This window comes from Equus asinus, chromosome 23 (assembly GCF_041296235.1).
Source record: "Equus asinus isolate D_3611 breed Donkey chromosome 23, EquAss-T2T_v2, whole genome shotgun sequence".
In the NCBI taxonomy this organism is placed as follows: Eukaryota; Metazoa; Chordata; class Mammalia; order Perissodactyla; family Equidae; genus Equus; species Equus asinus.
This window is the reverse complement of record NC_091812.1, coordinates 19,759,557-19,774,328: the sequence shown is the minus strand read 5'-3', so window position 1 is coordinate 19,774,328 and position 14,772 is coordinate 19,759,557. Positions and strand designations below refer to the sequence as shown.

Sequence of the window (14,772 nt, the reverse complement as noted above, 5' to 3'; positions counted from 1 at the left end):
ATTTGAAAAAGAAGAAAACAGGGCAGTAATTAAGTTTTCCTTAAAATAAAAAAAAAGCTCAAAGAAAAGCTACAAACATCTAAGGAATAATAATGGCAACAGACAGAATTTGAAAATTACTGGGCCAGAGAGGCACACTAGAAACAGCACAGAGATTCTCTTAGAAAGAGATTCTTGGGACTAAAACAGAATAGAAAAATGCAAAGAGTTAAAAGGAGAAAAAAAGAGTAGCGATAACAGACAAAGGAGATCCAACATGTGAATAACTGGCATCCCTGACACACTCTGCCACAGGCTTTTATGAAGGCTGACACCAGAGCACTGAGAACGGAGGGGAGAGAGAGGTAAATGTATTTTCATAAAACAAACTCTAAATACTGAAGGGACACATTGAGTTCCAAGAAAAATTTGATACAAATGATCAATAAGTAGAAATATCCTAATATATAGTACTTCAGAGATTAAGAGTCCTTTGGGCATTTAACTCCCTCCTTCATCACCACCACCACTATCATAAAGAAACCACAACTGTTTACACATGGATTAAAGAATTACTCTTGTGCATGAACAAAAAGGAAAACATATAAATTACTTAAGATATTCTGAAACATTTTCCACATTCTTTTTTGTGTGTGCATCACCCTTTAATCCAGTCATTAGTGCTTGTGTTTTCTCAGAAAATGTGGTCTTTATGCTGTTAATGGCATTGATGATGAGCATTTCATTAAAGAGCACCCCACCATTGTTTGTGGAAAGTTCTTGTTTGATACCCATTAAGCAAGTTTGATGCTGATGCTCTCCTGGTCAATGGAAGTATCAATGGAAGGTTTTCACATCTTAATCAGAACTTAGTTTTGTTCTTCAAATGGTCCTTACATGGTTTTTTGACTAAAGCGTAGCACCATTTTCCAGTCTTGTCACCAGGAACATAACCAAATTTGCACATGAATATGCTTACAGTTATGCTCTATAACATGTTGACTTCTTGAAGGGAGACATGGATATTATATACCCATGTGGTATACCATATTATTTATTCCAAATATTCTCTATCCCTCCCTATGACAGGATAATTCATCTATGGCTATTGTTTCATGCTTTTCACATGACTAGCTTTGGATAATGGAATGTAGTGGAAGTGAAGGGTGTCACTTCCTAGCAGAAGTTTTAAGAGCCATAATGTGGTCCCCACCTTTCTTTTCCCTCTCCCATAAGACCAATGCCCCACATAGGGGCTGCTCCTTTAGCTTGGGTCCTGGAAATGAAGACAACGTGGAATATGACCAAAATTGGCCCTCAATAAACACATAATATGAGTGAAAATAAACTTGTAAGCCACCAAGGTTTTCGAATTATTTGTTATTGCAGCATAGTTCAGCTTAAGCTGACTCGAAGCACACAGCATTTAAAACCTAGTGTTGGAATGCTCTAGGCACTCTCCTGAAGGACTCCTGATTTCTGTGGGACTTCCTCAGGGCAGGTAATGAGTGGGTGATATGTGACTGGTCCTGCTCCACCTGAGATTCATATTTAGGCTATTTTAGCTCAGCCAGGGTGAAAGCAGAGAGACCTCACCTGATATATTTTCAAAGTGGGTCACTCTGGGCTACTCAGAAACTCACACTAATGAGTATGGCTGAGTCACAGCCCAGTTGTTATGAGCCATCATTTATACCTGCATTCTGGTTAAATGTCCTGAAATTCTAAGGTCAGAAGACATTTTGGGGACTAGAGACAACACCTCACTTTGGGACACTATAGTAGTTCTCAGCGGGGACGGGGCTGAGGAGGGGAGGGAGATGCTCTAGATCTGAAGTGTTCACTCCTGTTTTTCTTCTTTCCAGGTAAACCTGACTCCATGATGGAAACACCAATCTGTGAAGAATAACTTTTTTTTCTCCCCCAAGCGGAAAGTTCAGCATCTGCACTTACAGTTCTGTTGGAGAAGTGGCTGAACTCAGAGTTGATCAGGGATCCAAGTGCAGTTCAGTGTTGATGGCTTCAACAATTCACAGCAGTTCTTCAAAAAATACAGGCTGTGGTTTCCTCCTGGAATGACCTCCCCAGGACCCTTGGCAACAGTGCTGGTAGAAAGTAGAATGAAACAGTTAGCTGAGCCTTAGAAGACGGAAACAGTAGATCAGCAGAAGATGACACACTAAAAATAGCATAGGACAGGGAGCTGACTTCGCCCTCACATTCAGCTTAGGGTGTGTTAAGGACAGAGGCACCAAAGAATTAGTTTTGACTCTCAAATCCTGTTTGGCTTCAAGGACTCCACCTATTTTCTCCAGAATAAACAAAGAAAGGATAGAACTAATCCTTATAAAACACTTGCACGTTAAGAAGGGCAGATGGGGTGGGGATATTGATTTTGCAAATAGAAACTGTACAGGGAGGGGGTGGCCGGCATGGGGCACTGGCAGCCCCTCATCTACCATGGCCCATCACCATCACCACGTTGTCAGGGCAGTCTGCATTGCCTGATCCCCTTGAAAGGGAGGCAGCACCTCATAACTAGTACTAGAGTACTACAGTCCTAGTTAAGGGCATGGGCTCTGTGAGCAGAAAGACCCAGATTTCTTGGGTCTTTCTATCTTGACTGTGCTTGCACTCATTTTACTTGGGTCAGTGACATAGTCTCCCCAGGGCCTGATTTTATATAACGCTTAAAAAAGCAACAGTGCCTAACTTACACAGTGTCTGCAAGGTGTGAGCGAGCTAATTCACACCAAGTGCCCAACACACAGCGGGGGCGTGTGAAATGCTTGAGTGACACTAGGTGGCTATGGGTCCTAGTCTTAGCTGAGAAGCGTCAAAATGAAAGGAGGTTAGAATTGCCACATAGGTTCTCATATTTAAATAAAGTACGTTATGAAGCCATAAAGCTAAGTGGATGAGGTCTTTAGGTCTAATTTTTAAATTAATAATGAATATAAAGAAGTTATGATCAAGAATACAATACCTGCTCAGTAGGCTCTGACAACAGGACACCACATCAGTTGTGTTTTGAGATAAGCTGGAGGCGAAGGCGTTCTCTAATGTGTGACGGCAGTTGATGTCTACAGGAGTACTGGAGAGGATGCCTAGAAGTGGGACAGAGCGCCACGGATTTTATCAATTCATGAAGTCACTGAAGTCTCCTTCTGTTCTTAGCTTGTCCACCAAGCTCCATACATTTCACTTCACGACATGCTTAACACGGCTCTGCCTCTCAGCTCTTTGCACAGCATACACTGCATATAAGGTTGGAGGCACCGCCCCCTGGGAGCTGTGGGCACAGGGACACAGGACACAACGAATGGAAGCAGTACCTGCAATGCAGGCAGTTATGAAGCAGGCGATGGTCCCCGCAATCAGAGCTCTCCCTGCCTCTGAGGCGATGTCACGCTTTCTGGTAGGAGCTATGGATGCTGGGAAACATGGAAGCAGATATCAGGTTAATGTTGAGGCTTATTGATTAGAATTCCAAGTTCTCAGCCTCTGAGAATTGTTCTGGGGCTGGAGTCTCAGATAAGCTAACTTTTCTTTTCTTTTTTTAAACTTAGCTCAGAAATTCAAGATTCAAGAGCTTAATGATAAGTTCCACATCCAAAGAAGTCCTCTGGTGTGTGAGGAAAAGAAGTCTGTCCACACCGAAAGGCCCAGAGGCTTCCATTCTTTACAGAAGAGACAAATCCTAAGTTTCATCCAAAGGGCGCACACAGCATATTGAGGGCACAGCAAGGCAAATGCATCGCAAGGGAGGATCCCAAACATCTGCAACTCATCTGTCACCATCCACGTCTGTGCCCATGGCAGACATCACTCATGAATCACAGCATTTTCCCCCTTAACTTCCATTGGACCTCAGAATCCTTCTCCAGTGTCCATTATAAGTCTATTGGAATTGGCATGTGAAGTGAAAGCCATGTGTCACCCCTGGCTGGAGAAGCACCTGTGCATTTGGGCAGGTTCTTCCTGATGTTAGCTTGGGTCTAACAGGGAACTACATTGCAGAGCAGGGATAACAAATAGACCCCAAAGGATTTACTGCCCTTGCAGGGCCTTCTTTTCCTGATTTGAATGATGTTACAGAGCAACGTGGAGATCTGAAGCAGGTTCACATCACATCTGTTGTTGAAGAATATTCTTTTCACTTACTGAATGCGCCGACCACCATTCCTAGGGAACAGATATTGGAAAAGCCACAGAGAGCGTAAGTGGCAATTGTCTCAGAATGAATCTGTAAAATAAGCATAAACACACAGATGCATACATGGTGTGACCAGCTTAGTAAATCTGACACCCTAACTGAGCTTCCTATTCTGACGACAGAATCGATACTGACAAATAAGTGCACAGTGCACGGTGTCAAACACCTGTTGCTTCCTAGACTCTTTTTTCCATTTCCCCTTCCATTTCGATGGAGAGAAAGGGGCTGTGTGGATTCAGAGACTCTCTACAAAGGACTTGGAATTGGTAATCTTGGCCTCTACAAATGCAACTTTCTGCTCAATGACAACTTTTAATATTCAGTGTGACCTGGTCACCTGCTACAATGTGCCAGGCACAGGACCAGCTCCGGAAGACACAAAATTAGTCCCAGAAAATATTCACGTTACATTTATTTGACAAAAGACTTATTGAGAATTATAAAGAGCTGTTGTAACTCAATAAGAAGACAAGTGCGTAATAAACGAATACAGAGGTTTCACAAAGGACATGCAAATGGCCAATAGGCACGTGAGAAGATGTTCAGTAGTGTTTGTCACCAGGGAAACGCAGGTTAAAACAATGAGATCCCACTACACTTCCACTAAAATGGCTAAAAACGTGAACGATACTAAGTGTTCGTGAGGATGTGGAGCAACTGGAGCTTTTGTACATTGTTGGTGAGAATGTAACCTGACAGCCTGTTTGTAAGATACAAACATACTTGACAGTTTCTTATCGAGTTAACATCCACTGCCTGCATGACCCAGCAGTCCACTCCTAGGAATTTTCCCAGGAGAAATAAAAACATATGCTCACAAGAAGACTGTACATGAATATTTACAGCAGCTTTATTCCTAGTAGTCCCACGTTGGAAACAACTCAAACATCTTTCAACAGGCAAATGGATACACAAATTGTGGATTTCCATAAAATAGAAAACTGCTTTGCAATAAAAAGGAAAATGACTAATATAGGCAACAACATGAATGCTATGTGAGTCCACTCGTATGAAATTGTAGAAGAAGCAAAAGTAATCTATGGTGAAAGAAAGATCAGTGGCTACTGAGACTGAGTTGGGGTGGGGGTGGGGGCTGTTGACTACAACTGGCCATGAGGATGATTTTCTAGGTGAGATGGAAATGTTCTATATCTGATTGTGGTCGTGGTGACACAGGTGATACATATGTCAAAACTCACATGTACACCAAAAATGAGCTTTTTTGTATGTAAATTGTACTTCAGTAAAAAGAATATAATTTGAAAGGAATCATATCAGTAAAAAGGCAGCTCACAGCTATCACAGGAGTCCTTTCCATCTGGCCATGGGGTGTGCTTGCCCGTCTTTGCTTCTCAGCTCTGAGCAGCCCATAGGAACATTAGGTGCCCCCTGGAGGTGGAAGAATGGACTGTCGTCTCACAGGGCTGTGAGAGGATGGAAGGTGAATTTGTCCAAGTATGAGCGTGGCCCTCCTTCTCTATTCTGAAGGCAAGAGGTGCTGCTCAGGCCAGATGGTTCTTTCTCAGGGTGAGGGACTGACAATGGAGGCTTGGAAGAGCCAGGGCATTTCACTGTTCGCCGGAGGCACACCCAATCTGGCAAAGGCACTCACACAATTGAGGCAATAATTTTTCCCCCCAAATCCTGAAAAATCTATGATTTGGCTCAAAGAACAAACCAGGCTAATGCTACATTCAAAACTGGTATTGCCTTTCTTTTCTTTCACCAACTGGATTTTTTAAAGCCCACATTCAAGACTCGAGTGGTCATGGTAAGTTTTTGCTGAGAAAGCCCCTCTTCTTTTCATGGTTTCTGAGAACTCCTTTGTTGATATGTTCATTCAGCGTGCATATAGCAGGCAGGAAAATAAAATATATCAAGTATTTGAGCAGTCCACTGTTTCTGGAAAAGCTCATCCTCGTCCCCTGCTCTGTCTAGTGCTTTTCATTTAGTTCAATTGGCTTCAAAAACAGGCCCGCTTATTAGGAGACCATGGGGAGGGAGAGGGCGTGAAGTGCTCGAGAGTCCTCTTTCTCCTTTCTGGGGATCTGCGGAGGGGGGCACAGATGGGGCCACGTAGGGTTTTATAAGAAGAGGAAGAGGAGGCTGGGATGATTCCGCTCTGTCTTTGCCCATAAATGTGCAAGATTCCATGGTGGAAAGAACTGCACAAGGAAATTAATAGGACATCCTACAGCTCTCCTTCACATGAGCAAGGATGCCATATGTACAGGGACGGTCATCGTAGCACTACTTCCAATAGCAAAATATCAATAAGAGTGCTCATCAACAGGGGACTGGATAAAATAAATTATGGTGTGCTCATACAATAGAATTCTGTGTCACAGGCACTGGTATGGAAAGGCATTCCAGATATGTTATTAAGTGCAAAGAGCAAGGCTAAGAACAGTGAGCATGATATGGCACAGGGAGAGGAGCTAGCGCCAGAGAAATAGGCAGGATGACTCACTTTTCCCTCTATACCTTTTTGCACATTTTGACTTCTGTGCCATGAAATGTATTATGTATAAACAAACAAGCAAACATGCAAAAATTTTATCTTTACTCTAAGAAAGAGAAAATGGAGTAATAAAGTGTGACATACACATTCTGACCTCTAACCTTAGATGGAGGTCAGCAGTGGGCACACACAGGATTTTTGCCTCATGGACCCAGATCTTACACTTCAGTCATGTGGTACCTTTTCCAGACTACTGGGACACCCCCACCACTTCTTGGTTGATAAACAGAAATTTCAGGGACTCATCCCCATTTTGATCTTGCCCCTGTTGGGGCTCACCCCAAACCCGAATCAGCTCTCTTGGCCTATCTCTATCCTCTTACTAACCTGCTCACAAACCTGCTCAGCACTGCCAGACCTGTGAGCTTGCTTTGCTCATTAACAAAACTACTTTCTCCTGGCAACTGGCAGTTGGGGATGGAAAACATTTCACTTAATTGAGCCTATGGTTTACTTTTGGCAGGGAAGCAAGCTGGTTTGTGGTGGCATCCAGACAATGAGGACATTTGGCCAAGCCCCACTGCGTGCTCAGCTGAAGAATGAGCATTTGAGAAACAGGAGACCTACAGAGTCACTGTTCACATCAGATGTGTGAGTCAAATGCCCTGATTAGAACACACAAATCAACACTCTCCTGGGATGTGCTGTTATTTTGTGTAACACGTGGGAGTAAATGTGCATGTTTGGTCTTTGGGAGGCTGGAGAGTGGGGGCTGTTCAGAGGTGGGCCGTCTCAGGTAGAAGCGTGGGCAGCATGTTTCCCCTCCCCTTTCATTTTAAAGTCCAATATGTACCTAGGACATGATTCCAAATAGATTGTTTCCAGGAGCAACGGTGGCGGTCAGAAATGTTCACCATTTCCCTGGGGGTTTCCGTGTGTGACAATTCCGTTCGTTAGGAAAATAGAAGTTGGAGACTCAGCTGCAAACATGGCCCAAGTAAGAGCCTCACCTGAGCTCCCTTCTCCCATCCAAGGCCAAGGGGGCATGAGCATCTCCTTGCAGGCTATTGACCTGAAGTCCTGACATAGTTCTAGGTGCTTGTCTCAAAGGTTCAGACCACAGACCCTGAGCTGATTCTCTTCCCTCACCTACATGGAGAGCAGTGATTGTGTCTCACTACTTCGTTAGGATGTCCAGGCACTAGGTTGCCTTTAGGCAGTTTCTCGGAGTCCAAAGAATTGCTTAAGCTGAAAGGAAGAGAGCTTCCTCATCATTAGACTCTGAGCCCCACGAGGGCTGAGGCCTCATCACTTGTTCAATGCTGTGGCCTCAGTTCCTAGGTACATTGCACACAGAAGGCATTCGATAAATGCTTGTTGATAGGGTTATTCCAGTCCCAGCTCGTATCACTCTGGGTTTGGACCCACAGCGCTCAACAGTAAATGATCACAGTGGTAAAGATTAGTTGTGCTTCTACACACACAAAAACACACATTGATTAATTCAATGTAACTGAAAATTATGAGGTGCTGTGCTCATTATGAGCTCTGGGATTTGGGGTCTGTTTTGTCATATTCTAAGTGCCTTGCCTGACATAAAGAGGCACCAGTAACGATTTGATGAAACATATGTATGTGATAAAGAAGTGCACTGAAAAATCAAAATATTTACTCACTGACATATATTGCTGCACACCATCCACAAATTTGGGTCCAGATCCTTTCCTTAAATCCACCAATTTTGAGAGGTACTCATAGGCCACAAATTCACCGAAGAAGGTCTTATAACCTATGAGTTTGGCAACCATAAAGCTGTCTTGCCAGTTCACTCCCATCATCAAGGAAAAGGGCATGAAGATGTAGGAGCATATTATCTACAAAAAACAAAAACAGATATTTTGTTAGAGTTGTGATTTGCTCCCGTTCTTCTGCCTCACCCTCACAAAGAGATTGTTCCCATCCGCTCTGTGTCACCTGTGGGCACAGAAATCCCTTCACATACCCTTGTCCATATTTATTCATTAGGAGTCAAGGTTGGAATTAGTCATATGAAGTGACCTGGATCCTTGGGATGGAGAGAATGACTGTATGTTGGGGGAAGGAGTCTCACAGGAGACAGAGAAAGAGCTGTGGGAAGATAGGGGATACATGAGAGGTTGGTGCTTGCGTACAAGTGCACTGGAGCAGTAAGGGAAGGTGATTCACAAACCTATTTTATTTTTAAACAAAGATGGGCAGAAACAAAATGGAGGAGAAACGTGATAGAATATACCTCGAAACTCAGCTGTGGGTAGTCAAACATGTTTCCAAACCAGGACAGGGCTGCGTTCACAAAAGACAACAGGGCCAGGAAGGCAATCAGATTCACAGCGATGTGTGCTACCACGGAGATGGATGAGGATGCTCCATGTGATGCGGCTTCTAGGAGATTCCTTGAATCACTTTATCAAAAAATAGCAATGGCAGAATTACCAAGGAGCTGTCAGCAGATGGACATCAGAGGTGTAGATATGGGGAAATCAGAGCTCATTCAGATGGAGAGACAAACTCTCAGGCCCATGCCGTGGTCAAAATCCTCACCTGGATTCCATGAAATCATGATGGGATTTATAATTACTGAGTGTAGGTGATGGGCTTATGTGTATATAACTGTTACACTACTCTTTTAATTGGGGGCATTTATTATTAAAAAGTTGAGAAAAGATAAAAATATTATAGGTTTTAAAAATTATACTTAAAAGTAGCTACCCGAGAATATTTATAAAATATTCATGGTATAAACACTAATAATTCATGGAAGGCCAGGACATCCATCAGGTAAGAAATGGAAGGTCACCCTCACCTTTGGGCCCCCCCCCCCACCAGTGCCCTTCCTTAATCTCATCCTCTTTAATCTGAGGTAACTGACTCCCTAGAAGTTGCTCATCATTCCCTTTCTTGTCAATTTCCCTATATATCTGCATCCCTAAATAACATGTTGTGTAGGTTCACACATCTGCTAACTTTATAAGTGGAATCACACATATTCCATATATATAGTTTTTGACAACTTGCTTTTTCATTCATGGTTATGACATGCAAACAAGGGGTGAATCTCAGAAACATGTTTGTTGATGTATTCTGTTCTTTAATGAAATACTTTTGAACATCCTAAATACCTTAGTCTTTTCCACCCTTTTAATTTGTTTTGCACAGGGCAAAAGAAAATGAACCAAAGAGGGGTTAAGGATACCTATATCACACTTTCTTTCCCTATCATATAAGACACTTCCAGAAATGGTCATTCTATGGCTTTGTAACAGTTTTAAATCAAAGCTCAGTGAACACTACACTATATTTAAAATAAAATATCTACATTGAAGTCAAGGAAATATAATGACATTCAGGTATTTGGAAAGGTTTTCAGCCAAAGCAATCTTGAGAAAGAAGAACAAAGCTGGAGGCATCACACTCTCTGATTTCAAACAATACTACAAATCTATAGTAATCGTAACAGTATGGCACTGGCACAAAAACAGACACAGAGATCAATGGAACAGAATAGAGAGTGCAGAAATGAACCCCTGCTTATACGGTCAATTAATCTATGACAAAGGAGACAAGAATATACAAGGGAGAAAACATAATCCGTTCAATAAGTTGTGTTGGAAAAACTGGACAGCCACATGCAAAAGAATGGAACAAGGCCACTTTCTTATACTATACACAAAAATAAATTCAAAATGGATTAAAGACTTAAATGTAAGACCTGAAACCATAAAACTCCTAGAAGAAAAGGTAGGCAGTCAGCTTTTAGATATTGGTCTTAGCAATATTTTGATGGATCTGTCTCCTCAGGCAAAGGCAGCAAAAGCAAAAATTAACAAATGGAATTACATCAAACTAAAAAGTTTTTGCACAGCAAAGGAAGCCATGAAGAAAACCAAAGGGCAACCTACTGAATGGGAGAAGATATTCACAAATGATGTATCCAATAAGGGGGTGATAGCCAAAATGCATAAAGAACTCACACAACTCAATAGGATACAAACAAAAACTTCAATTAAAAAATGAGCAGAGGACCTGAATAGACATTTTTCCAAAGAAGATATACATATGGTCAACAGACACATGAAAAGATGCTCAACATCACTAATCATCAGGGAATGCAAATCAGGGCTACAATAAATTATCACTTCATACCTGTCAGAATGGCTATTATCAAAAAGATAAGAAATAAATGTTGGTGAGGATGTGAAGAAAAGAGAACTCTCGTACACTGTGGGTGGGAATGTAAATTGGTGCAGCCACTATGGAAAAGAGTATGTAGATTCCTCAAAAAATTAGAAATAGAACTACCATACAATCCAGCAATTCTACTTCTGGGCATTTATTCAAAGAAAATGAAAACACTAATTCAAAAAGATATATGCACCCCTATGTTCATTACAGCATTAGTTACAATAGCCAACATATGGAAGCAACCTAAGTGCTCATTGATAGATGGATGGATAAAGAAGACATGGCATATACATACGATGGAATATTACTCAGCCATAAAAAGGAACGAAATCATGCCATTTGTGACAACATGGATGAACCTAGAGGGTATTATGCTAAGTGATATAAGTCAGACAGAGAAAGACAAATACTCTATGATTTCACTTATATGTGGAATCTGAAAAACAAATGGATAAACAGAACAAAACAGAAACAAACTCAAAGATACGGAGAACAAACTGGTAGTCACTAGAGGAGAGTGGGGGAGGGTGGGTGAAATAGGTGAAGGGGATTAAGAGGTAAAAACTTCCAGTTACAAAATAAAGAGGTCTTGGGGATGTAATGTACAGCATAGGGTATACAGTCAATAATATGGTAATAACTTTGTATGCTGACAGATAGTTACTAGACTTGCTGTGGTCATTAATTCATAATTTATATAAATGTTGAATCACTATGTTGTACACCTGAAACTAATATTGTATGTCAGCTATATTTCAATGAAAAAAAAGGTTTTCAAGTGTTGAAACAGGATTTTTGGGGGTGAAGTCTAATAGTCATTGGGAAATTAAATTCACTTTAATACTATAATTCACTATGCTCCCTTTGTCAATTTTTTGCTGTACTTTGAATGTGGAACTCCCTGACACCCCAGCTTGTATAGTCATTAATGAGGTGAATGTGTCTCACTTACCTCATTCCCATTTTCATGGCATTCTTGAGGGTTATTTTAGGTGTTTCTGTCTCAGGTCGAAGGAGTTTAGCCACAGCCAATGACGCGGGCGCTGACATAACTGAAGCAGTTAATAAGTGGGCAGGTGAAATCTGCGATTTTAGGAGAAAGAAGGCCAACTTAGGTTTAGCTTTTCTGTTGTGTTCAGGAAGAATGGCTCAAAAGCCTCACTAGGGAAGAGAAGGGCAGGAACTGCATCTATGCCAGAAAACAGTGTTTCTTTGGAGGCTTGGAGGAGCTCAGGGAGCCAAGTTCGCATCACCGTGAGACTCAGAGGGAGGAATTGGTATGAACTGACCACATCCCTGGAGAGAGGCACAAAACCAAAGTCCGATTATTTTACAAGAGAATTAATCCCGTTCTGTAGGAGCTTTCACAGATCCCTCCACCTCTCTGTGGTCCTTTGGAATGTTCAAACAGTCCCTAGAGCTCATATTTCATCACATCTCCATTTAGATGGGGATGTCTGGGGCTGCGGGCACGGAAACCACCCTCTCTGTCTTCCTTGTGCTCTTCTGAAAGTTTGTGCCTTTACATAACACTCCTTTACACAGAGTCCCTGTGATGTGTAAGCATCTTTGCTCTCCTCACTGCAGAGGAGTGCACTTACACTCTTTCCCCTCCCCTCCACACACCTTTATTGTTTCTGGATCCTCTTCCCTATCCTTTCAGAATTCCAGAATCAGCACCCCTCCCCACTCCCATTCCACCCAGCACATTTCTGCAGGTGGCATTCCCACAGTGGTGGCAGAGGGGATCATCTGGGGATCCAATCAAAGTGCTTTTCCTGAGGTCTCCTTCACCCTTTTCCTCTTCCCTTTTCTTGCTGATCAGCTTCCGAGGCCCAGATAAAGTCCTGGAGTGAAACTCACCTATATTGTAAGAACGCCCAGTGGCCTGGGTCACACGGCTGCTGTTGATCTCATTTCTCCCATGGGGGTTGCATCTGTATGTGGCTTGTTGGCTCTGTGCTTGGGGCACATGCCCCAGTTATCATAAGGCTCTCCATCCCTATGCTATTGACCACCAGCTCTCAACGGGCTGTACATTGGAATCTGAGGAGCTTTAACAAAATACTGATGCCTGGGTCTCATATTAAGAGATTCTGGTTTAATTACTCTGGGGGATGGGCTTGGGTATTTGGGCTTTTAAAGGCTCCCAGGTGATTCTAATGTGCAGTAAAGGTTTGAGAACCACTGCTTTAGGTCAGGGTCAGATAACTTTTTCTGTAAAGGACCAGAGAGTAAATATTTTTGGCTTTTTGGGCCACAACTACTTAACTCTGTAGCATGAAAGCTGCCATAAAGAAAGAAATAGGAGTAGCTGGTTTCCAGTATACATTCAGTTACAAGAGAAGAGGAGTGATCTAGAATTGGCCCATGGGTCATTCTTTGCTGACCTCTGGTTTAGATTGCCTTTACTAGTGTAACAGGTTTTTTCTTCACATGTTTATATTTTCAGCCAAAGTAGCCTCATAATATGATTGCATTCTGCCATGGTTGGATATGATTCACATTTGGGTGGTAGGGATATAAAAGTGAAGCCCCAAAACTCCTTTGGGGGACTCCATTCAAATGCCAAAGGAGCTGTGAGCAGCCATCCAGCAAAAAAGGACACTCTTTTGGCCTCCTTATCCAGCAGCAGTGGTAAAGAAAAAGAGAAATGACAATAGCAAAGAAAGAAGAGGTTGCATTTTCCATGAATTGATCCCCAAACATTCTTACCCCAAAAGAAATGTATATGCCTAAGACACTTCCAGCCATGGTAGAGAACCCAGCGGTCATGATTGCATGGAGCTCAGACTTGGTGACGTGTGGTAAATATGGTCGGACCAGCAGTGCAGACTCCGTCTGGAAATGAAGAGTGACCAGATTAAGTGTTCCCTTTTAAGTCTTAGGAGGGTATGCCAATCTATTCAAAATTCCATCCTGTAAAGCAGTATTTCTAAGAGTGGATTGCAGACGAGCTCCATGAGCATCACCTGAAAACTCCATAGACATGCAAATTCTTAGACTTAATCAGAAACTCTGGGCATTGGAGCCGGCAATCTTGTTTTAAAAAGCCATCCAGGTGGTTCTGATGCATGCTCGATTTTGAGAACTACACCCTAGCTGTCTGGGTCATTTGAACTCTAGGTGAATGTGCATATAAAATCATGCGTAAAGTTTGCAAAGTGTGCAAGGCCAATTCACACAAGGCCCCCACTTAGCCTGGGACTGGACTCTGCTGGCTGGGGACACTTTTCTAAGGTTGGAAAATCATTGGCCAAGAACCTCTGCCCAGTGGCCTAGCCTTGAGAACTGGGGATTCTGAAGCCACCGTGACTTCGCATCTTCCAGCTTCATCTTGATACACCTTAAACCTCTTTGCTGACACCACAGGGAAATAGAGACACAAGCAGAAAAAAAAATAACAAGGTCAGGTGCCCAGAGGCCTTTTCCTAATTGAGAATCAAGACCCCTTCTTCCTCCTGGGTGGAAAGGAATCAGGTAGCATGTAGTTGTAAAGGCTTGAGTCCTCTCAAGGAAGGCAGGTGGCCTACAGCCTCGGGCTCTTCATAAATAATAGCTGAACTTTTAGCATATTAGGTATCAAATTGAGCATGTGTGCAGTTTTACAATTTTCCCCTTTATTTCTAATTGTTCTATAAGAGTGAATGTGTTGAGCGTCAATTTATGGACTGAATAGAAATTCAGTACATGAGCCCTCTTACCCCGCAGGTAGGAGGAATCAACTCAAGATGGTGCCCTAATTAGTCCAGAGAGATCTTACGACTATAATTATAATAATTTGAGCTTCTAGGGAAGGAAGCATGGGCCCTGCTCTAAAGCCTGTGCTCCAGGTTAGCAGGCTGGGCTGGCCGAGAAGAAGGCTCAGCTGCCTGGAGCAGTCATAAGCCTGGGA

At 42.5% G+C, this 14,772-nt stretch overlaps 1 protein-coding gene across 5 annotated transcripts in view; it reads right to left on the bottom strand.

Moving 5' to 3' along the window:
- LOC106827211 (solute carrier family 28 member 3-like) overlaps positions 1-14,772 on the bottom strand; it is a 52,457-nt gene that overhangs the window by 21,906 nt on the left and 15,779 nt on the right. For 4 of the 5 annotated variants that reach the window (XM_070495407.1, XM_070495408.1, XM_070495409.1 and 1 more), the window contains 8 exons: positions 13,593-13,718; positions 11,830-11,960; positions 8,929-9,097; positions 8,333-8,530; positions 4,144-4,225; positions 3,315-3,413; positions 2,966-3,086; positions 1,933-2,084 (listed from right to left, as the gene is read on the bottom strand). In XM_070495407.1, the coding sequence (XP_070351508.1) occupies positions 1,958-2,084; positions 2,966-3,086; positions 3,315-3,413; positions 4,144-4,225; positions 8,333-8,530; positions 8,929-9,097; positions 11,830-11,960; positions 13,593-13,718 (1,053 nt within the window). In that variant the 3' untranslated portion in view covers positions 1,933-1,957. Of the gene's footprint in view, positions 1-1,932; positions 2,085-2,965; positions 3,087-3,314; positions 3,414-4,143; positions 4,226-8,332; positions 8,531-8,928; positions 9,098-11,829; positions 11,961-13,592; positions 13,719-14,772 lie in introns of those variants that run through there. The other variant, XM_070495411.1, reaches the window with a different exon arrangement.